The sequence below is a fragment of the Myxocyprinus asiaticus genome, chromosome 31 (assembly GCF_019703515.2).
Source record: "Myxocyprinus asiaticus isolate MX2 ecotype Aquarium Trade chromosome 31, UBuf_Myxa_2, whole genome shotgun sequence".
NCBI classification, from domain to species: domain Eukaryota; kingdom Metazoa; phylum Chordata; class Actinopteri; order Cypriniformes; family Catostomidae; genus Myxocyprinus; species Myxocyprinus asiaticus.
The window spans coordinates 20003840-20028063 of NC_059374.1; the positions used below are offsets into that span (position 1 = coordinate 20003840).

The 24224-nt window shown below is 37.5% G+C and overlaps 1 protein-coding gene and 1 pseudogene across 1 annotated transcript; one reads left to right on the forward strand and one right to left on the reverse strand.

The window, feature by feature from the left end:
• Positions 1-15715, forward strand: LOC127422518 (dixin-A). The gene is made up of 15 exons (XM_051666108.1): positions 1-668; positions 2099-2211; positions 2293-2447; positions 7547-7636; positions 7768-7821; positions 7956-8006; positions 8192-8296; positions 8435-8488; positions 10270-10362; positions 11576-11647; positions 12273-12434; positions 12540-12603; positions 12727-12835; positions 12947-13055; positions 14891-15715. Exons 1-15 carry the CDS (start codon positions 646-648, stop codon positions 14972-14974), a joined length of 1338 nt encoding a protein of 445 aa, XP_051522068.1. The 5' UTR covers positions 1-645; the 3' UTR covers positions 14975-15715.
• Positions 15716-16303: 588 nt separating this feature from the next.
• Positions 16304-20330, reverse strand: LOC127422127 (PIH1 domain-containing protein 2-like; annotated as a pseudogene).
• Positions 20331-24224: the final 3894 nt, after the last annotated feature.

Genomic DNA, 24224 nt, shown 5'->3' on the forward strand with positions numbered 1-24224 from the left:
GGGAGGGTAAACACAGGCAATGCTGAACCACGTCTGACTCCTGAAAACGAAACAAGGGAGGAGGAAGACAAGGATCGATAGAGAAAACCCAGAAAGACAGGGGGAAGAAACTCAAAAGCTACCTTCAAAAATCAGAGAGAATGAAAAACAGGAGTTATACAAGTTGCAGAAGGCGTGCTACAAGAGACTGTCAAGATTCAAGAAAAGGGACAGCAGACCATTCAAAAGCTCTTTTCTGCCTTGTTATGGCTCAGAACTGAAAACAGGATTACCTCATGCTTCTTATCATAGAAACACATGCTGCCTCTGATCAGGATTTTCAACGTTGGATCTGTGGGAACACCCAAAAGGGCATTTAATCAGGGTTTACATCACCAAGGGTGAATCTGTCCAAGTAAAGACCTGCCAAACAAGCAGGCTGGACTCATACAAACAGGGAGACATTCAAATGGTCTGGGAGCTGCTCTCCATCATCAACAGACTAGACTGGGAGCTACGTGGACACAGGGTTTTGTTTGGTGGTCACTGATGTGCACACCCTTCGGACCGGGGCTGTGCCTTCTGCTGTGTTGATGACACACTGCTTCCTCAAATCCCACGGGTTGGGCTGAATCAGCATGGGAGGTTAGAAGGGCAAATAGCACCATGGGAGCCAAACAAATGAAATGGTATGAATTAAATTCTACACTTCCAATCCTTTTCCTGTGTCCTCGTCATCTCCCATTCCATTCCACATATCCCAGGAAATGGACACAGCCATAGTGCCCATTGTCTTTGTCATATTTAACATTTGACTGTAATATTAGGGGATTTTGTAGCTTTACGCCAATATTATAACAGTGTTATAACAGGTTTAATAAAGAGTGAGACAGGCTGAACTGAAGACATCACTGTTCTCTCACTCAGAATTCAATCTGTGTCCATAGCGATTGATGTGTGGGTGTTGCTTACCATTGTGAAATCTCCTGGCAACCAGGTTTGCCATCTGCCATCAGTTGACTTCACAGATGTCAAGCTGCAGATGTATGAATCAAATTCCAATCTAGATTTGAGTATGGACTATTTAGTCCATCTACTGTGTGTGTCGACAACTATATGGGTTTTTGTTACTGGGTTGGATTGAGTAACTTGTAAAGAGGTCATATAAGTAGAATAAATGATTGGTGAGTGTTTGTTCTCACATGTAAATTTATCATAAAATAGGCCACTAGGCTGTTTGGACCAACCCCATAACTAAAGCGCCTAATTTTTGATATCGGTAATTTGGTTTTCACTAGTGTCAATGTTAATTTCAAATGTTATTAGAAAGCCTTTTAAGATATCTTTAATTTTCACTAGTTGTAATTGTATTGTTTACATTAGGAATGGATATTTTGTATTAATAACAATGTAAAAAATGCATTTTAATGACTGCATAGGGCAAAATGATCTTACATGAGCCGTTCAAATGAAGAGAAAAAGATGTTTTATCTGGAGTGGATTAACATTGATCCACATGTTCATCTGTACATAAATATTCAACACATGCAGTAATATGACCAGAAGACCGTTCTGCTGTAATTTCAGGCTTGTGTACACATTCTTAAAAGCTTAATCAAGTAGATGTAATCCTGCTTAATTGTCCTTAACAAAATGTCATTATCATTTATGCAAACGAGACTGGATTGATGATGCTAATCAACTGTGAGAGCTGCTGCGCCTCTCTGTCATCATGTCACTGTCTTTATTTCTTTGTCTATGATATTTGGTTTCTCAAAATATCATATGCCATATTCATGTGCCTGAAGAACAGCCTGGGGTGTTGGAGTCTGAAGGAGTCTCTCATTTCACCTCTACTGAAAACAGATTGGCTTAAGAATGTTCTTGCACCTTGTATAAGTGTAGTTTGAAACTGAATAGGATGGGAATGGTGCCAGTGTCTTGTATCAGGAGTTTCCCTACCTTTTAGTTACATGTAATTAAAGCAAACTTTGCAAACACAAAAGACAGTCTTTTAGTCTGGTTACAGGTGTGACAATGGTAAACACAAGATAATTGATTTAAAGGCATCTAATTTGACATTTGTTATGATTAATGGTTGATTATTTGTCCTCTGTAGTCTCAGTTCATCCAGTCCAACGCACTCACCCAAGGAGGAGTACATTATTGCCAAATCTGAAGAGCTGGGGGAACTAGTGGGGAACCATTCGGATCAGCCACAAAGCCTAACAGGTGAGGCGTATGCCTTGCTTGGTCCTACACAAAACATATGTGTCTTTCCTTGTTATAACTCCTTGTGTGTTTCTTTTGCAGAGGATGCAGTGAAATCCTCAGCCACCGAGCCATCTCCTGGTTCAGATCATGCTGTGAAAGAGGAGAGCAGCACATGGGAAGAGCAGCTATGTGCTCAGCAGGAACAGCTGGAGAAGGAGATGCAGGAGACAAGGAAAATGGTGTCAAGGCTTCAGGTGAGTGGTTCCTGCAAATGTATATATTATATTATGTAGGTCACCTATTCAGGGTGCTTCCCTGCCTTCGGCCCAAGGTAGACTCCAGCAGTCCCGTGACCCTACATACAGTAAGATAAGCGGGGATAGCAAATGGATGGATTGATGGATGGATATTTTGGCCTACAAATGTTGTAATTAAAAATTATATATACAGTATATGTAGCTTGTATCTTAAACTCGAGACAACTTGCTACAATATAAATGTGACAACACAGCTCAACCTTCCTAACTTCATTACATAGTTGACCCTTATCTGAATGCAAATGTGGTTTTATTGTATTTACTTGTTTACTCAACAGATATACCAAAATGTGATGATATTGGACTTTTTGTTTGGAGGATAAAATTATACTTAAAGAAGTGTTATTAGAATGGTAGGGAGAATATGGGCAAAGTGGGACAGTTAAGCTTGATCCCCATTATATCTATGTGTATTTCCTTAAATTATTAAAAATCATTACTCAATTAATATTTGGTAAGTAACCAATGAACTTTTTGTCTTTAGTAAGTTACTATGTAAATGTCTTTACATTGTGATGCGTTGGCAGAGCTCATTTCAAGACCACCTGTGGAAAAAGCAGTGGTAAGAATTGTTATCGGAGAAGCCAGTATTTCAACTTAACATGTTTCCTAATTCTCTAATGACACATTATTGTCATTTTATGATTTAGTACAGTAAAAATATTACATAGCACCTTTAAACTTTAGAATTTCATCTGGAATTTGATTGTATTTAGACTTAATTTGATTTTTATTTATTAAATTATACATTTTTAATAAAATAAACATTTTTTTTTTATTATTAATTTCACCTCTGTAAAAACATAAACTTTAATTAAACATTAATCTGACAAATTCAGAAAATATCTGATTGTGTCAGGCTTTTAGAGCATTTGCTGCCATCTGGTGAAAAAATAAAAACATAACCTAACATGAAATAACACTTAATTCCAGTAGGTGGCTATAGTGATCCATTGATTTAGATGGGCCTAGTCTCTGTTACCCAATGTTGAAACAAACTTATTTTCTAGATGTATTTCACAAGTTATGAATTTGGATATATACACTGGTGGCCAAAAGTTTGGAATAATGTACAGATTTTGCTGTTTCGGAAGGAAATTGGTACTTTAATTCACCAAAGTGGCATTCAACTAATCACAATGTATAGTCAGGACATTACTGATGTAAAAAACTGCACCATCACTATTTGAAAAAAGTCATTTTTGATCAAATTTAGACAGGCTCCATTTCCATCAGTCATCACTCCAACTCCTTATCCTTGAGTAATCATGCTAAATTGCTAATTTTGTGATAGAAAATCACTTACCATTATATCAAACACAGTTTAAAGTTATTTGGTTCATTAAATGAAGCTTAACATTGCCTTTGTGTTTGTTTTTGAGTTGCCACAGTATGCAATAGACTGGCATGTCTTAAAGTCAATATTAGGTCAAAAATGGCAAAAAAGAAACAGCTTTCTCTAGAAACTCATCAGTCAATCATTGTTTTGAGGAATGAAGGCTATACAATGCTTGAAATTGCCAAAAAAAACTTGAAGATTTCATGCAAAGGTGTACAATACAGTCTTCAAAGTCAAAGGACAACTGGCTCTAACAAGGACAGAAAGAGATGTGGAAGGCCAGATGTACAACTAAACAAGAGGATAAGTACATCAGAGTCTCTAGTTTGAGAAATAGACGCCTCACATGTCCTCAGCTGACAGCTTCATTGAATTCTACCTGCTCAACACCAGTTTCATGTACAACAGTAAAGTTGCAGGCCTTATGGGAAGAATTGCAAAGAAATAGAAAAACAAAAGAAAAAGTTAGAGTGGGCAAAGAAACACAGACATTGGACAACAGATAATTGGAAAAGAGTGTTATGGATCTTAACCCCATTGAGCTTTTGTGGGATCAGCTAGACTGTAAGGTGCGAGAGAAGTGCCCGACAAGACAGCCACATTTATGGCAAGTGCTACAGGAAGCGTGGGGTGAAATGTCACCTGAGTATCTGGACAAACTGACAGCTAGAATGCCAAGAATCTGCAAAGCTGTCATTGCTGCACATGGAGGATTTTTTGATGAGAACTCTTTGAAGTATGAATTTTTTTTTTTTTTTTCAAATTGTAATAGTAATTTTCATGTTATTAATGTCCTGACTATACATTGTGATCAGTTGAATGCCCCTTTGGTGAATAAAAGTACCAATTTCTTTCCATAAGAGCAAAATCTGTACATTATTCCAAACTTTTGGCCACCATTGTACTTAGACATCATCAAAGACTATTATTTGTCAAAGTTTAACTTTTTATTTTTATTTTTTTAAACCACTTGTTTTGAAGTGTCAGTTCTTGCAATAATGCTACATTAGGCTTACAGTCAAGCCAGAGGTATTATAAAGAGAAGACAAAGCATTTTGTTATCTATTATTTATCTCAGACAATCATCTTTGTCTGGGCCTCCGACTGATTTTTGATAAAACTGTCTCGCCATCTGAAATACCAGAGTGTTCTCTGTGCAAAACACAGAGTTCATAGCGGCGAACCTCAGCACTCAGTGGTGAGTTTAACAATGCTCATTGGCGCATGCAACAGCATTCAGCCGTCATCAGTTGTGCGGATCGGAGCACATGTTTAAGCTTTTCTGGTGATAATTTAGTTACACTGCTTTGCTAAACATGTTCACACCATTTAGGTGAGCATTTTATAGCGTCTTTTTCAATCAAATGTATTTATCAAAAATTGCTTAGTTGTGTGGAGTGCGGTCAAATCTACAGATGTAAAAAATTATCACCGCAGTTGTGACAGAAATGTTGTCAGCACATATGCACATTAGGCAAAAAAAGCCAGGGATGGATTACTGACTGGGCCAATGGGGCCAGTGCCCAGGGGCCCTTGACTACCAGGGGCCCTTGACTGCCCAGGGAGCCCTGGGCTTTAAGGTTGTGCGATCCAGTTTGGCGATCCCCCCGCTCGAAAACTCATCAACAATGTAAATGAAAAATAGTGGGAGAGGACGAGTACCCTTGGAGATAATTGGCCCCAGGGCCTTTGCAAGTCATAATCTGTCCCTAACAAAAGCAATCGATTACGAAAACGGAACGTTCAACGAAAATGTGCTGAAAAGTTTGCTTTTATTCACTATTTTTGAAGTGTCAAACGGACATGTCTCATCTGTTCAGGGTCTGTAGGGCTCGTAAAAAGTGATAATGTGAAAACGAACCTAGTTGAAGAGCCATGGTGGTGTACAGAGATTATCTCTAAACAAGCAGGGAGCTGCGGAAGGCATCCAGCTCAGCTGATCCACCAATCAGAGTGTTCATTTCAGGTGCAATTGGATATTTACTGATCAATCATGTTTCCATTTCAGTAAGGGGCGGGACATTTCCAGCATCTAATGCTGATGCACAAGCATCCCTGGAGTAACCATAATTTGCACTGTAAATTTATTTCCCTGCTAAGCGTAAATATATATATATATATATATATATATATATATATATATATATATATATATATATATATATATATATGCATTTAATTTAACATTCAATTGAACTTTTTAAAAATATTGCATGTTATTGCACCCTTGCTAGTTTTTGATGCTCGTCTTCACAGTTGCTGGACAGCTGTGTCCTGTAATTATATCAAATGTCTTATTTATTTATTTATTTATTTATTTGGCCTTTTACTGCTGTCGGTGATGCCCTTTTCTCGTGATTTCAATAATTTCAATTTATATTTCTAAGTAGGAAAACATGCCCACATCTACTACACCACTGTGTGTGTGTGTGTGTGTGTGTGTGCTGCATTGTGGCTGATTGATTCTTGTTTGACAAAATAAAATAATAAAATGGCTATGCAGTGTAGTCTCGCAAATTTATTTCTGTGTGTGTGTGTGTGTGTGTGTGTGTGTGTGTGTGTGTTCTGCATTGTGGATGTGCTACAGTCTCACCCCATCATTTCTGAGTGGGTGTGTTCTGATAAAAAAAAAAGTGTGTGTGTTCATATGGGAAGTGGAGGAAAAGTCACCAAGCCTTGTACTGCTCCGATGAAGGAAACTATTTTTAATTTTAAAAAGAAAAGTCAAATGGGTCAAAATGACCCGAACAGTAACAGAAAAGTTAAAGAAAAAAATAATAATTATAATAATAATTCAATTTGTTCTCTTAATAATATTTAATCTTTATGTAGCATAAATATGAAATCCAAATGAATGTAGCCTATTTTTCCATTTTTTATGATTTATTTTAGTCTTTAGCGCCTGCATGTTTGCGCTGTGGATTTGTATGCTTTCTGAGGTTTTAAATCAATCTCCAAGCCTAATGTTGCAAGCAAAATTGTAATCTAAATACTGAACTGTGTTTATCTTTTACAGCGGTGTTTTTTTTTTTTTTTTTGTGTTAACAAAATTTTTACTCTAATATAGGAATATTACAAATGGTTAATCTTAATGGATATTTTAAGGACAATTAACAACTTAAATTTGTTCATTTAAGTTGAATTAACAATTGGATATTGTAATCTTTATGTAAGTCTATGTTGCAAACAGAAATAAATACATACTGTAACCTATATTCAAGTACCGGCCCCTGTCTAGTTTAAGAGGGGGAAAAATTATGAAGTTTGACAATACAAGTGTCCTACTTTACCAGTACTGACTGAAAAAATCTGGGATTTGGTCAAAGAGGGTCTTCAAAGGTTCTCAGTATTTAGTATTTCTTAATTTTTGCTTCTGACTAAGGTAGGAGACATCCAGAGCTTTCCATAAAGGTATAACGTCAGGATATATGGCATTAGGATCATAATAATAAAAAAAAAGAGCCAGTAAACATTTTCAAAAGGGTCCCACTTTGCCCATATTCACCCTACTAAAAAAGGGAAATGCAGCTTTGAGATCAGTCTAATCATTCAACAACATTCAAGAATTATCACATGATAACTGCTGTTTGGATGACTCTGTTAGTACAGCAGCATATGTTCACAGTGAGGAGCCTCACTCCCAGACAGTACCTTAGAGCAGAGACTTCATGCTCACTGTACACATCTCTTCTTTCAGGCCTTGTTGCTGCACGGTACACTACCTGAGGATGAGCAGACATCTACTCTGAGTTTTGGAGACAGCACCATCAACTCAGAGCAGCAGCTGGTAATCCATAATTCTGCTTAATTTTTGTGTGCTTTCATATGATGTATGAAATTGTATATCAGTTACTCACAATGGATGAGTATCCACTGTATGTAATGCTAATAGCATGTCCTTTTCTTTTACTTTTGAAGATCTTAATCCGCAGTCGTCTGGACCAGAGTATGGAGGAGACTTTAGATCTAAAGGTAACTTCACCTTAAGTTGGTGATAACTAAAGAATAACTAATATAAATTTAAAGTATTCTCTATGTGATCTAAGTGCTGAATTTTCTGCATATATGGTTTGTTTACTGAATGAGGGTTGTAATGTGTTTTTCAGAGAGAACTTTTAAGGTACAAGCAAGAGGCACGCAATCTTCAGGCTGTTAAGGTGAGAACAGGTGAAATTTAATGTAGGAGCTTTTTGCAACTGATGTTAAAATAATTATTAATAATTAATAATTGTTCAATTCTTTGGCTTGATTCCTACATTAGTTATTGAAGTGTACACCAGATTTGTTGCAGTTTGGTTCAGTTATGTCCTTAGTCTGTTCCTGTGTCCATCCATCTACCCAGGATGCATTACAGCAGAGGATGTCTGTGCAGGAGGACTCAGTGCTGCAGCTCAAACAGGAGCTGCTCAGATCCAGCATGGCCAGAGGGGAGTTAGAGGGACAGAATGTGAGTCTGGCACTAGTACAAAAAAAAAAATACTTTATTTCAGAGTAAAACATTGCAATTTCACTCAGTTAATCTTTATAAACATGTCAAAAGTGTAAAGGTTTAATCACCAAATTTGTGTTGTATTTTGTTCTTTAGGAGGAACTAGAAAGGAAGCTGAATGATCGAAATAGAATGCTGAATGAATATAAAGTAGGGAAAATCATCCTAATCATACTTTGCTTTAATCCTGTTTAGAGTTCTTTAATCCTCTTTAGTGTTTTCATTAGTCAGATCATCTTAAAGGGGTCATGAAATGCTCATTTTTATAATTGTATTATCTTCCCTAAGGGCCACTGATAATGTTAGTAAAGTGTTTTTGCAATATATGATCATTTTCCACCCTGTCTCTGGCCCTCAATCTGTTTTGGCCTCAGCGCCTCCTTAAAACTTGAACTTAAACGCCAACTGTTATGATTGGCTAACATCGTGCAGCCCCTCGAAAACAGCCATATTTGTAACTCAGTTGGAAAAGAATGAACAAGCCCCTCAACATTATAAAACAAAATTTCTGGGTTTACACACAACGCACATCCAACACACTGCATCCGAATATATTAAAATGTTCACTCAATCACAGCTGTTAACACTCAGCACCATAAACTATCAAACAGTCATGACATTTGAAATATTCATGAATGAAACTGTTTACTTATGTCTTTGATCGGGTCCAAGTGTTTTTAACTGCCCAATCCTTCAATAACAGTTCCTTTGCAAAGCTTGAATCGTATTATGAATGGTTTACAAGCAATACACGCTGATGTGAGCTGAAAAAACATGCAATCTACACTGATATGAGCTGAAAAACATTCAATCCACGCTGATATAAGTTAAACAAACATACCATCCACGCTAATATGAGCTGAAAAAAAATGCACATAAATAGTCCAAAGCACGGTGAATGGACACACAGACATACAGTATCACATTGCTGGAAACGCATCAAAATGGAGAAAGACGTATGTCTAGTCCATTTTTACATACACCAACACTTAAAAATAGCACAGATGGGTGAAAGAACGCATCTGTAACAGATTCACACGATGGGCAAGGAGGAGGCGGGAACAGGCTGAGCAGTCAATGTAAACTTTTAATAAACAAATGAACAAAACACAACATAAAACTGCTTTCCAGCATAACACACACACACACACACACACACACACACACACACACACACACACACACACACACACACACAAGACTGCTGCGTGTGACTTTCTCTCTCTCAAGCTGGTGTCCCCGGCTCCTCTTTATCCCTCTCCAGGCTGATTGGGCTGATTCAGCATCGGTTGTCCATCGTTACTGCCCGGCCACGCCCTCCTCCTCGTCACAGTGTCCATGATGCGTTTGTACTCAAAACAGCAAGAGGCAGCAGGTGAATGACAGAGAATACAAGAGTTGTAACTTGACACCTCGTCTTGTGAAAGCAGCGCCAGATATATGACAACAGTCAAAGACGTCGGTCTAGTGCATGTTTATATACAAAAATAATTCAAAATTGTCCAGATGGGTCCCTTTTGGTGTTCAGGAATAGTTACTAGACCATACTAGGCCTGTTTGTCCTGCTCTCTCTCAGTTTACAAACTGAAGCACCAGTGGGCGGGGCCAAGGATGCGGTGATGTAAAGTAGGCGTTGATGTTGTTGCTGTTGAGGCAGTCATGAATTAATGAGCCCCCAAATGATGCAGGGAAGTCGCGGAAGTAGAGAACGAGGCATTTTTGCAGCTTGATTTCAATAAATGCTTTTATTTAGTTGGGGATTAAGTTTTGAGTTCTGAAATTTACAATATGTTGTTATAATAGAATGACCTCTTATGTGTCAAAATATCAAGGAAAATTGGATTCCTCATAACATGACCCCTTTAAAATGATAATGTCTATAGCACATTAATAAAAAAAATACTTTATGCCACATGAACTTTTCCTTGCAGAAAGAACTTGGGCAGAAAGACAGACTTCTGCAGCAGCAGCAAGTAAAGCTAGATGATACACTGCGCAGGATGAATGAAAGCAACTATCATAGGGTAATTAATGACTTATTCTGGAATGGGTGCTTATTCTGCCATGTGACTGTAGGGGATCACCTGTTTGATGCAAGTTTAAATTTCAGTATTGTGGTATAAAGTTTGTGTAGGTCTCCCATGTATTTCACTAGAGGGAGCCATAGTACAAAAAAATATTTTATGTTTATTTACTGTAATTTGTTATGGGTTTTTAGAATGGCAGTTTTGCATTTATAAGTAAAAAAAAAAAAAAAAAAAAAAAAAACTGTGGTTAAAATTCTTTCACATTTTGTTCTCAGTTTATAATATAAAAACTATGTGGCTAACAAGTTGCTAAATAAGGACTGCAACAGTTGTGTTTTTAGTCAGTCATGTTTACTAATATACTTGTGGTAGTTATAGTACAGATATGTAGTCTCTTAATTACTATGAGGTAATAAAACAAATCATGATAAATAATTCTAAAATAATCAGCAAAATGTGGTTTAAAATTGTTGGAGTATAGCATGTTACACCACAGTACATGTTAACTTCCCAAAAGTATTTCATGTTAATACGCAAATAAAACTAGACTTAAAGTAATATTCTGGGTTCAATACAAGTTAAACTCAGTTGACAGCAAAAAAGCAAAAAATAAAAGCAAAAAAGCAAAAATCAAGGTTACAGTTTGGCACTTACAATGGAAGTGAATGGGGCAAAATTTTAGTGAGTTTAAAGGCAAAAATGTGAAAATAATAATTTTAGAATTAACATTCATTAATTCTTCTGTTAACCCTCATGTATTATTTGAGCTGTAAAGTTGTTTAAAGCTTAATTTTTACAGTCGTTTTAGGGTTTTAGGGTTTGTTGACATTACATCGTCATGATAACGAAGTTGTAAAATTGGCTATAGCTTTACACAGAAAAGATTAGTGAGCGATTTTATCAAACTAAAATCATTTTAACATGCATATTGTTTGTCTTGTGGCTATAATTTTGAAACAGAGAGTCTTTTAACGTTTACAGATTTTCCCCATTCACTTCCATTGTAAGTGCCTCACTGTAACCCAGATTTTTGCTTTTTTCAAGAAAAGGAGGGGCAAGTCAAACATTTTTTGGTAATCAACATTATGCCACAAATGCTGTCGATTGAGCTTAACTTGTATTGAACCCAGAATATTCCTTTAATGTAACTACAAGCAACTGACATGCAAGTTTGTAATGCTTTGATTTTATAATACTCTGTTTATTTTAGTTATCAAGCTATGAGAATAATGGCTACAGCCACATGATGGACACATCTTCCACACTTTTCCAACACAGAATGGTGAGTCATGTCATTCTCCATTTAAATGAGTATTTGGTTTGTCATGTTAGCTTGATGAAGCCAGCATACTGTTATTCTACAAACTTTGTTTAGAGTATTTTATTTTTTTTTAATTCCTAAAACAAGACCATAATTTTTTACACTAACACTTCACCTAAAGCTTTCAAGGTACATCCACCAAACTTGTCACCAACTTTAGACTGTTGTGGATTAGTGTTTTATTTATTTTCTAACTGATCATAAAAATCCCATAGACTTACACTGATGGAATGTTCAAATGTGCCAACAGAATCTCGTTAATTCAAACTCCAAAATTCAAAAATTCAAATATATACAGTACAAACACACACAAGGCCTTTAATCTGCTTTAAGTTGCCCTCGTGTTCCTCTCTCTCTCTCTTTCTCTCTCTCCATCCATCCATCCATTCATCCATCCATCGCTATCTAACTGGCTGTTTGTCTTACTGTAATGTCTATAATACATGTGAGTGTGATATTGCTTTTATCCATAAGTTCTATAAACATAAAGTAAGTGATAACATACAGTCAGCCAGTCATTATCATGAAATAATAATAAAAAAATGTCTTTGGTTTTGGCTGATGTTGCTTGAATTGTGTTTGTCAGGGTGATGAGCTACAGCTGGTGCGAGATGCTCTGCGCAGTCTGAGGGACAGTTTCAGTGGTCATGACCCACAGCACCACACGCTGGACACACTGGAGCAGGGCGTGGCCAGTCTAGTGGACCGCCTGCACACTACAGAGTCCAAGAAAAGGCAGGAGAGAAAGGCAAGACTGCATTGCTCTATAGACAGCTCAGATCTGGCCATATCTGTAGTCACAATGCTGGATTGTAGGGAAAATGCATTAAAACCATTTGTTGTCTCACTACAGGGTTCAACCAAGTCTCCTGGACGAAAAGCCAATCACACAGACCGAGAATCATGGCCAAGCTCAAGTGGGTCCCTTCTTTATTACTGAAAGCTATTCTGCTGCTAATTCATGATGAAGTTTGCTGGCATTTACTTAAATAATGATTAATGTGGTTAAACTATTCTTTTTGTCATGTTCTTTCATCCAGAGATGGCCCATTCCCACAGTAGCCCGGTTCTTAGTGCCGTAGCCTCAACCAAAGTACTCTACTACACAGATCGTTCTCTCACACCCTTTCTAGTCAACATCCCTAAGAGGTGATAGCTATAATTATGTCATATACTCATCTCATAAAATCATACAAGGTCAACGACTGATTTAAAAGCATGCCGTGATTATTTTTTATTTGAAATTCTCTTTATTGGTAGGTTGGGGGAAGTCACGCTACAGGACTTCAAGGCAGCTGTCGACAGACATGGTAGTTTCAGATATCACTTCAAATCTCTGGATCCAGAGTTTGGAACAGTGAAGGAAGAGGTGAAAATGATTATAAACCAGTCATTAACAATTTAGTATGTAATCATGTACAGGCTGCCAATCATTATCATAAAATTAGTGTGCAGTGTGGTAAAGGTATTCTTATGTTTGACATTTCTTTTAAATTCAGTATATTACCCATTAAACTCTCAAAACCAACTGAGATATAGATACGCCTATATCTTGTGCTTAGGTTTTGTTCTTTAATCAATTTTACTAGCCCTATAAATCCATTTATCAATATAATAATTTGATTTTATGACATCACACCTGTGAACTGCTCAGAAAAATATCCCCTTCATAACACAATACTCTGTTTGGGGAATAAGTATTTAAAATGTTTTATAATAATTGTAGAACTCTAAATTCATTAAACTCCATTCTTGAACATGTCAAACCAACTGCATAACATTGAATAATATTCCATTCATAGCACACAGCTTTTTGGAAGTATACTTTTGGTACTATTTATATAAATGTCTACATTTCCAAATATGCCCAAGTAAATTAAAACTCTAAAAATGTAACTCTACCAACTGCAAAACTCTGTTGTTGCGTGAGTGTTATATTGCTTTTGATGTCATTATCATTATCAGCATCATTGCAAAATAAATGGCAGATTTGAATCATTTATTTGAGTTGAAATCATTTTATTATGTGAGACTGCAGAGGGATAGAAGAGACATGAAACTAGCAAAGCTATATAGGGAAAATGGTCAGTTAAACAGCTCAGCGGTCATTATTTGGGTCCGATACCATGCTCATGTACATGTACTCGTGCTCGTAAAAAATGCTCCAGTACCAAAAAATGATACCATCTGACGTACAAATGTCATTTCGTAAACATTCAGCGTACAAATTAAAATCACGTTATGTCATAGTGAGATTATTTAACCGCAAAAGCTGCGATTTAATGAGATAAATATATCGTTTGCATGTGCGGCGCACATCAAATGTGAGCGCTTGTGAATGTGTGGAGCTGTTGTTGTGCAGACATAAAGACACAAAGTGCTCATACCTTTTAGAGTTCCTTGGCTCATACATGGAAAACACCATCATGAGCTTCGAGCACTCTGTTTGTAGCAGATGACAGCGAGCAGAGCGCTAATTCACTTTGTAGTGCAAGGCACAAACAGACTACATATTTATTGAATTAAATAGCAGCATTTTGCTGTTTGATAATCACTTTGAGTAAAGTAGCGACCATCTTTTCCGGAATTCAGATTGAGAAGCTATAGTCATAGCTACGCAGAAACACTTCAAAATAAAAGCTCTGCCAAAATAAAAGCTAAATTTAAATGGACAAAAATACGAAAAAATAGATCACTACTGTATAATTATGTAATATTCAATGTAATACTACTATTAATAATAATAAATCAATAGTAATTTTATTATATTTAAGCAAAATCAAAAAATGTTTATGCTCTTTTATGCAGCACTTTATTTGACAAAATATAACTCCAATGCTGTATTTTGGACTATGCTGTGAGTTTCTGTATAAAAGCACTTTATTTTATAAAAATAATACAATATTATGTTTCAAATTAATTGTTATATTTTCATTTGATTAAAGTTTTAATGAATTAATTTATTTAAACACCATTTTGATGATAAAATTGAAATAAACTGTTTATTGGAATTTCAGAAAAAATAAAACTAAAAACAGGTATCGGACTCTGTATGTAAAAAGGAAGTATCGATACTCGTACTCATTCTCCAAAAAATGGTATTGGGACATTTTTGACTGTATAATGCTGCGATTGTCCAATCAGAGTCAAGTATTCCAAAGAGCTATGTAATTACCAGTGATTGCAATGTGTGGTGTCTTTCAGGTGTTTCAGGATGATGCTTTTATACCGGGATGGGAGGGAAAGATCGTTGCATGGGTGGAAGAGGATCATGGAGAGAGCAGGTAGAGCTAAGAAGTCATGGCCAGATTGCAGTAACAATTTTGATTCATTCAGAATGTATGTTTTGCCCCACATATACCTCATCCCTGCAATACTCTAACTGTGAATCTCACCATACCAATTCCCTAAGCCGTTACAGCAGGCAAGTGCTTCTCAAACAGAATGTGAATGCATTTTGAAGAATGAAAGAAAATTGATACATTATTTAAAAAACTGTTTACAAAAAATACTGATTAAAATGTTTTTGGTTGTAAACTGTAAAGTTATTATATTATTTGTTAAAAAAAAAAAAAAAAAAGCCTTTTAATCTTTTGAAAATGCCATTGTGATAAGTGACAAAAAAAAAAAAAAATATTTCAAAGAAAGCATGTGTGCAATGTCAAATAATAAACAGGTTTGTTACATTACACAGCCAAACTGTGTCAATCATATCACCAATTGTGAGCATCCTGATAATCAGTGCCAAAAAGAAAAAGCCATTTTAAAAGAACACATCATCAAAATGTTGCACGTATGTACAGTAATTTTTCACTAAAACTTTTGTCAACCTCTCCTGACTATCCTTCGAAAATTACATGTTGTAAAAGCGGAGACCACTTTATTTGTAAAAATTTGTACGATTTGAACATAAAAGTATTCTTTTTGAAAATAACTGTACTTTCTTATCAAGTCTGCATGTCTGTTCATAGTGTTTGTGATGTTAATGCAAATGCAGCTGACACTTGTCCACCTTTCAATAAACATGTATTGGTGTACAGGTGGAGTCTTGTTTTTAATATACTTTAGTTTAAATCTCTTTAAGGTTCCCATGAATTCATGAACTGATGTGTCTGTAAATGCAAGTATGCATGTTGCGATAGGTCTAAAATGTCAGGTATGAGTATTTCATTTATTAGTATAACAAAAATATGGGATTTTGCACATGGATCAAACTTATGGTAGCACTTTATTTTACAGTACTGTTTTACATTTACGTACTATATAATTACAACAGCTATAGTAATTACTAGGTACTAAAACGGAACCTTACTCTAACCCTAACCTTAACCCATATTAAGTACATGTAGTTCCCTACTACTACTCAGTACTTTCTTGGGTAAGTACACTGTAAGTATTATGAAAGTACACGTACTGTAAAATAAAGTGCAACCTAAACTTATTCATAGTATGACTTTGTGAATGGGAATGCACAAGTCTTTCAGCTGATTGTTGATCTTTGAGACAACACTTGGTGATATCACAATGGAGCTGAACACATATGGTTTTCAGAAGATGTTCTGGCAGGCATTATACACCACTACCTCTTGTTTCTGGAAGAATAAGAGTAATGTGTTCTTACAACACATTTACTGTAACAGTCAGAGTTTGTTTCTTCTTATGGAACATTGCAGTGCATCTCTCCTTAACCACCTCCTCTCCACTTGCAGGAGAATGTCGTCCTAAATATTAACAACCCTCATTTAGTCCACCTCACGGATAAAAACTCAAAATGTATGCAACATGAGGACTGCAAAGTTTAACCAGAGCTGTGGAAAAAACAAATACACAAAAACAGAAAATATTAAATCCCATTTTCATATAAGAATACAATTTATAACGGGATATATTGCAAACATTCAGATGGACCTTCATGATTAAAGGAATATTCCGGGTTTAATACAAGTTAAACTCATTCGAAAGCATTTGTGGCATAATGTTGATTACCACAAAAAATTATTTCGACTCGTTCCTCCTATTCTTCAAAAAAAGCAAAAATCTGGGTTACAGTGAGGCACTTACAACTGAAGTGAATGGCGCCAATTTACGGAGGGCTTAAAGGCAGAAATGTGAAGCTTATAATTTTAAAAAAGCACTTACATTAATTCTTCTGTTAAAACTCATGTTTTATTTGAGCTGTAAAGTTGTTTAAATTGTAATTTTTACAGTCATTTTAGGGTTTGTTGACATTACGTCGTCACTGCATCAAAGTTGTAAAATTGGCTATAACTTTACACAGAAAAGATTAGTAAGCGATTTTATCACACTAAAATCATGTTAATATGCATATTGTTTATGTCTTGTGGCTATGCTTTGAAACAGTGAATATTTTAACATTTAAGCATTGGCCCCATTCACTTCCATTGTAAGTGCTTTACTGTAACCCAAATGTTTGCTTTTTGTAAAGAACTTCCTACAAATGTCTCTAAACTTCGTATAACTGCAGCAGGTGCATCTCACCTGGTTCAGATTGTGGCTTGTTGGCAGTAGATTTGGACTGCTGTGGGGACATCAGACGGTGCTTCATATCCTGGATGCTGCCCTTGATTTTGTTTTTGGTGAGTTTGTAGCGCTGGAACAGATTCAGGCTGTGCTGTTGCTGAACGAAGTTCAGTGCCAGTAGATGGATCTTCTCTCTTTCTGGTTTATTTTTCTCTGTTGTCTGCAGAATCTCTGGGTTAAAGGCCATGTCCACTACACTGTACTGCTCTGTAAAAGAAACAAGAGACTAGATAGTATCAAGATACTGTAACATTGCACAAGAATAAAGTGTTTAGAGGGTTAGATAGGTTAAGAGGTTGTTGAATTACTTAATTGTGAATCAAAATATCTGACTAACCAATACTAATAACAAATACTATTACAAGCTTTTGATCATGCCTCTTCTTTCTTTTTTAAACAAAATGTTTTGGTACTTAAGGAAGTGATCGAGAGAGTTTTTACCTTTCTTCTCAATCACTGACTCCAATTTTCCTCCACACACAGGAACAGGATCACTGTGAGATGTCGGGGCAGGCACTCGTTTCCAAACACACACATTTAAAAACAATATTTCTTCCTTTGGTCCCTGAAATAGTAACCGAAAAGAGAAAATCATTCTCATTACTAGACAACAGAACAAAATTATTATTTAAAACCATTTTTTACATTCCATTGCCATTAATACTTACCAAAAATTACTTTCATGTTACACTGATGGTATTATGGTATACCACGGTATTAAATGATTACCATATTCATGGAATTTACATTGTACACCAATGTCCTTCAAGAATACCATGGGATTACCATTATACCATATCAAAAAGCAAAGATACACTACAAAAAATAATTTTCTTACCTTCTTGTTAATTTTCTTGTCTTATTTTCCAGTAAAATTATCTTAACATCCTTAAAACAAGAAAAAATGACTTGAGAAGCAGAATGACAAGATCTTGATGGAATACATCAGATTCAATACAAATTCAGTTCAGTTGACAGCATTTGAGGCATAATATTGATTACCACAAAAATAATTTTGACTTTAATTTCTTTAAAAAAAAAAAAGCAAAAATCTGGGTTACTGTGAGGCACTTACAATAGAAGTGAATGGGGCCAATTCTTAAATGCTAAAATACTCACTGTTTCAAAAGTTTAGCCACAATAAGTAAATCATATGCATGTTAACTTGATTTTAGTGTCATAAAATCTTTTACAAACCTTTTCTGTGTAAAGTTTTATCAAATTTTTCAACTTTTTTGCCATGATGATATAATGTCAACAAACCCTAAAACAACTGTAAAAATTATGATTTTAAAAATTTTACAGCTCAAATAAAACATGAGTTTTAACAGAAGAAGTAATGTAAGTACTTTTACAAAATTATAAACTTTACATTTCTGCCTTTAAACCCTCCAAAAATTGGCCCCCTTTCACTTCCATAGTAAGTGCCTCACTGGAACCTCGATTTTTGCTTTTTTTTAAAGAAAAAGAGGGATGGTGGCCTGGGTAGCTCAGCAGGTTTGAATCCAGGGCATGCTGAGTGACTCCAGCCAGGTCTCCTAAGCAACCAAACTGGGTAGAGTCATATGGGGTAACCTCCTCGTTGTCGCGATTAGGGATTCTCGCTCTCAGTGGGGTGCGTGATAAGTTGTGCGTGGATCGCAGAGAGTAGCATGAGCCTCCACATGCTGTGAGTCTCCACGGTGTCATGCACAGCGAGCCATGTGATAAGATGTGTGGATTGACTGTCTCAGAAGTGGAGGCAACTGAGACTTGTCCTCCACCACCCAGATTGAGGTGTGTAACTGCGCCACCACGAGGACCTAGTAAGTAGTGGGAATTGGGCATTCCAAAACTGGGAGAAAAGGGGATAAAAAAATAAATAAATAAAAAAGAAAAGAAGGGACAAGACAAAATTATTTTTTGTGGTAATCAACATTATGACACAGATGCTGTCAAATGAGCTTAACCTCTTTTGAACTTGTATTGAATAATCCTTTAAGTCTAGTTTTCAGAGAAATCTAACACAATTTGGTGTGGTCTATGATTAAAACAAGAAAAAACTATTTGCCAGTGGGGTAAGAAAAATAAATCGTTTTTTTTCCCCCTTTAAATCAAGTTTTTTTTCTTACCCCATTGGCAAATAGTTTGTTCTTGTTATAAGCGTAACTGTTACTAAATTTTGTAAGATTTCTCTGACAACAAGACATCTTATCATTTTGCTTCTTAAAGGAACAGTTCACCCAAAAATGAAAATTCTCTCATCATTTACTCAGCCTCATACCATCCCAGATGTGTATTACTTTCTTTCTTCTACTGAACACAAACAAAGATTTTTAGAAGAATATCTCAGCTCTGTAGGTCCTCACAATGTAAGTGAATGGTGACCAGAAATCTGAAGGTCCAAAAAGCAGATTAAAGCAGCATTAAAGTAATCCACACGACTACAGTGGTTAAATCCTTGTCTTCAGAAGCGATATGATAGGTGTGGGTAAAAACAGATAAATATTTTAGTCCTTTTTTTCCTATAAATCTCCACTTTCACTTTCAGATGTGAAAGTTAAAGAGAAACTGGAGATTGATGGTTAAAAAGGGACTTAAATATTGATATTCTTCTAAAAATCTTCATTTGTGTTCAGCAGAAGAAAGAAAGTCATACATATTTGGGATGGCATGAGGGTGAGTAAATGATGAGAGAATTTTTATTTTGGGTGAACTATCCCTTTAAGTAAATGTATCTTGTTTTCAGAACGTTTAGATATATTTACTGAAAAAAAGTGCTCATTAAGAAAATCATATTTTTGCAGTATAGGTACTAAAGACATTTATGCAATCAAATCAAACAATAAAGTCTCTAAACTCCACACGCAGCTGTAAAGTCCTATTTTTGTTTGTGGCTTTAAAATCTGTCAGAATTGAGTCTTGTGTACCATACCATTGAAGATGTGTGGATGCAGGTTTGTGGTTGCAGTGGTGAATGCAGCTCCACTCCCTCTCGTAATTGGCGCTCAATAAAGGTCCTTCTGTACTCTTCTGGATTATTCTGAGACATGTCATCTAACATCGACCAAAACTGATTCACCTGCTATAGAGCGGCATTGTCACAGCCGGGAAGGATGTCCATGCTTAAAATGAGTTCAAAGCTATTGGAACAAGACACCTTTTACCAGATCGTAGCTAAAGTACTGAGGCAACTAGACTGGTGCTAAATGTATAAAATTCGTACAATCTTACACGACAAGACTTCGTTAAAGAGCTAGATAAACTAGCTTTGCACTTTGCTAAATGCAAACGTTACCATAGAAACTAGTCCAACACATGTAACATGTAACTAGTCGTCCGATAGATGGAGATGTTTAGTAAAAAAAACGTCTCGGTTACATATGTAACCTCAGTTCCCTGAGACAAGGAGTGCATCGCTTGCACCTCAGAAGAACTCTGAGTCTTGTAGTGCGGCCAGCATTTGCAATGTCTCGTTCCTTTCGTCTCAGGGAACTGAGGTTACATATGTAACCGAGATGTTCCCTTACAACTCAGTACACTTGACCTTGCGTTTGCTAACGCATATGGGGAACAGAATCCCATCACGCCGCATTACACAACATACCTTCCAGAGAGGAAACATGACGCCGCAGTCCTGTGGGACACCGATATGAGTATGCCGCAAGTGAGTGACCCTCATGTTGGGACTGGAGGGGAGTACTCAGAATGAATATATGATATATAGTCATATAGTATGAATTAAATCCTTCACGAACCCAGTCGGGAATGACGTTTATTTATAATGAAAGTGCTTGTGACTTTAATGGGGAGCCCGTATTTAAAGGGAAGGGCATAAGTATATGTTTGGCAAACGAAATAGCAAGCGCTCTAAACAGAGAGGACTTGTGAAGAGAGAGACGTTACGTCTAGGTTGTAAAACCTTGCAAATGTGTTTTGAGAATACCATCCTGCTGCAAAACATATGTCTTGTAAAGACACACCATTCATCTATGCCCAGGAGGAGGCCATGCCTCTAGTTGATTGTGCTTTAACACCAATTGGGCAAATATTACCCTGCGACTTGTAAGCCAGGGCAATCGCATCAATGATAGAGTGAGAAAGTCTTTGCTTGGAGACGGACATTCCTTTCGTGTGTCCTCCATAGCACACAAAGAGCTGATCAGACAGTCTGAACTGGTGGGTGCGCTCAACGTATGTGTGTAGCGCCCGCACAGGGCATAACAAACGCAAAGATTGTTCCTCATCTGAATTAAATGGAGGAGAGAAGAAGGCTTGAAGCTGAACCACCTGCGCTCTGAAGGGCATGGTTAGAATCTTAGGCACACAGTCTTTTCTGGGTTTGACAGTGGCTTTGAAAGTTAGGTCCCAAGCCAAGACTGTAGACCGAGGTGGATTTAATCATCTTGCTCCTCTAAGGGACTTCATGATTAAATCATGTTTGCCTATAGTGGCGCCGGCTTCATGTGTGTGATATGCAGATATAGTTGCCACATAAACTTTGAGCATTGACGGAGTGAGTCCTGCGCTAATCGCTCTTGAAGAAATATGAGAATTTCATGTATGGCAGTTTACTGGGTCTTTGCCATGTGAAAGACACCAATCGGTGAACACATTCCATTTTAGTGCGTAGAGGCACTCTTGCCTGTAAAATGGTGTTCATGACTGAATGCGTCAGTTCTGGCGCGTTTAGCACAATCCGTTCAAAGGCCACATGTGTAGGCTTCACATCTCTGGCTGGGGATGCCAAATTGTGCTTTGTGTTTGAGAGAGAATGTCTTTCTTCAGCTGTATTTCCCATGGAGGCCCATCCAGTATTTCTACCATCTCCAGAAACTAGGACTGACTGGGGCATTTCGACGTGATTAACAGAACTGTTTCCATGTCCACTCAGACTTTGTTGATGACAGAATGAAGGAGGCGCACCGGTGGAAGCGCATACCTGCGTTTCTACGGCCATACGTGAGCCAGCGCGACATATATACACCACCACTGTTGTGTTGTCCGAATGAATCAGAATGTGGTGATTCACAATATCGGAATGAAAAGCTCTCAAAGCTAGAAAGACAGCCAGTAGCTCTAGGCGGTTGACATGTCACGGCCGTTTCGCACCTGTTTCCAGGTGTAGAAAGTCAGGCATCCATTTGTGGTCAGCACTTAATTTCTGAAACTTGACCCAGCATAACACCATGTTGGTAGTGAACTTGCACTGTCCATGGTGCTAGGCAGCCAGAGGTCTTTATGTGCTTGTTCATGAGGTGCACACGCATTACCTCCTAAAAGGAGATTTATTGGCTGGGGAAAAGTGTGCTTTTTGCCCAGTTGACATTTGACCAGATTTTCCATATGGCAAAGCAGCAAGTCTCTGTGTTCACCTCTGATCAGTAGTGCCTCTGATTGGCTAGTAATAAACAATCACTGAGGTAATTCAAAACACACACACACACACCATTCATTTTCAATGGGGCGAGCACCGCATAAATACATTTCATGAACATGCAGGGACCCAGAGACAGACTGAAATGAAGTACTTTAAAAAGCCGCTTGTAAGGTGGTGCAATTGATACATGAAGTATGCGTCCTTCAGATCTATTGACGCAAATCAGTCCTGAGGACGGATGTGCGATAAGATCTGTTTCTGAGTTAACATTTTGAATGGGCGCGTTGCGAGTGTACGATTCAATCATCTCAGAACTAGAATGGGCCAAAGCCTGCCATCCTTCTCCAGAACGAGGAAATAACGGCTGTAAATCCCGCTGTGTGTGTCGCAACCTGTGCACGCAATACCGGCATATTGTGTGGTCAGACCACAGATTGTGCTCGATCATTGTAAACATCAGCTCTGATTCGCCCGTGAGGACTTGCCACGCATTCGCGCAGCAGGACAGCAGGCTTATTAATTCAAACAACCTCTATCGTGTTCTTTGCGAGAAGATTGTGTATTTCGGCTCGTAACACCGGCACATCTTCAGACGGAACTGTGGAAGACAGAACACCATTGAAACAGGGCGGCCGACGTGCAAATTGCATCATATATTCATGTTCGATCGTTTTTTAGCACCCAGTCAGAATGCCAGTAAGAGCTCGCCATGCGGGACAGAGGGCAATTTGGTATGTTCATAACATGATATAATGCACCGCTCACCATTGGGAAGTAGTTGCGCATAATGTGAGGCTTTGAAGAGGGATAGCTCTTTACTGAAAACGCGTAAGCATCTTGTGCATGTGCAACGAGCACTGTAATCTTTTTGCAATCTTTGTAATTAGTTAAAAGATATAAATCGCTGCTCACCATTGGGAAGCAGTTGTGCATAATGTGTGGGCTTTGGAGTGGGAAAGCCCTTACTGAAAAAGTGTGAGCTTCTCGTGTGAGTGCTGTACTCTTTTTGCAACCTTTGTAGGTTCATACACGATATAATGCACCGCTTACCATTGGGAAGCGGTTGTGCATAATGTGCAAACTTTATTGCATGTGATTAATGTGAGACACAGAAAACAACGTATTGAACAACATTTTGAACAACAATATTCCTTTCCCGACAAACAGCAGTGGGGAAGAGGGGAACAATATTGTGTGTCAGGAGTGCTTTGCTGCGTGTGGTGTTTCCTGTCGGTGCAAGGCTTGCGCTGAGGCGGCTGCCTTCATTTGGGCCACGGTTAGCATGGCTTTACCAGCAGTGACATTTGCCAGCGCTGAGGCAGCTGGTGTGAGGTTTTTAGCTGGGCACTGGACCGAGACAGAGCGGGAGCAAGCCGGTTGTGATAAAGTACTGCTCTGTTTTGGCATAAAATGTCTCATATCCTGTGAGTGTTGCTGAGTCGTGACATAGCGCTCAGCAATTCTATTCACAGAGCATCCGAAATGGCCGGCTGGAGACACAGGAGCATCAAATAGCCGGCTTTTCCCATGTCATGCATTTCTGTGAGGGTCAGCCAGATGTGATGATCCAAAAACACCAGGTTGCTCATTCACTTGCCAATGGCCTGTGCAGTGACTTTCGTGACTCGCAGCACTAAG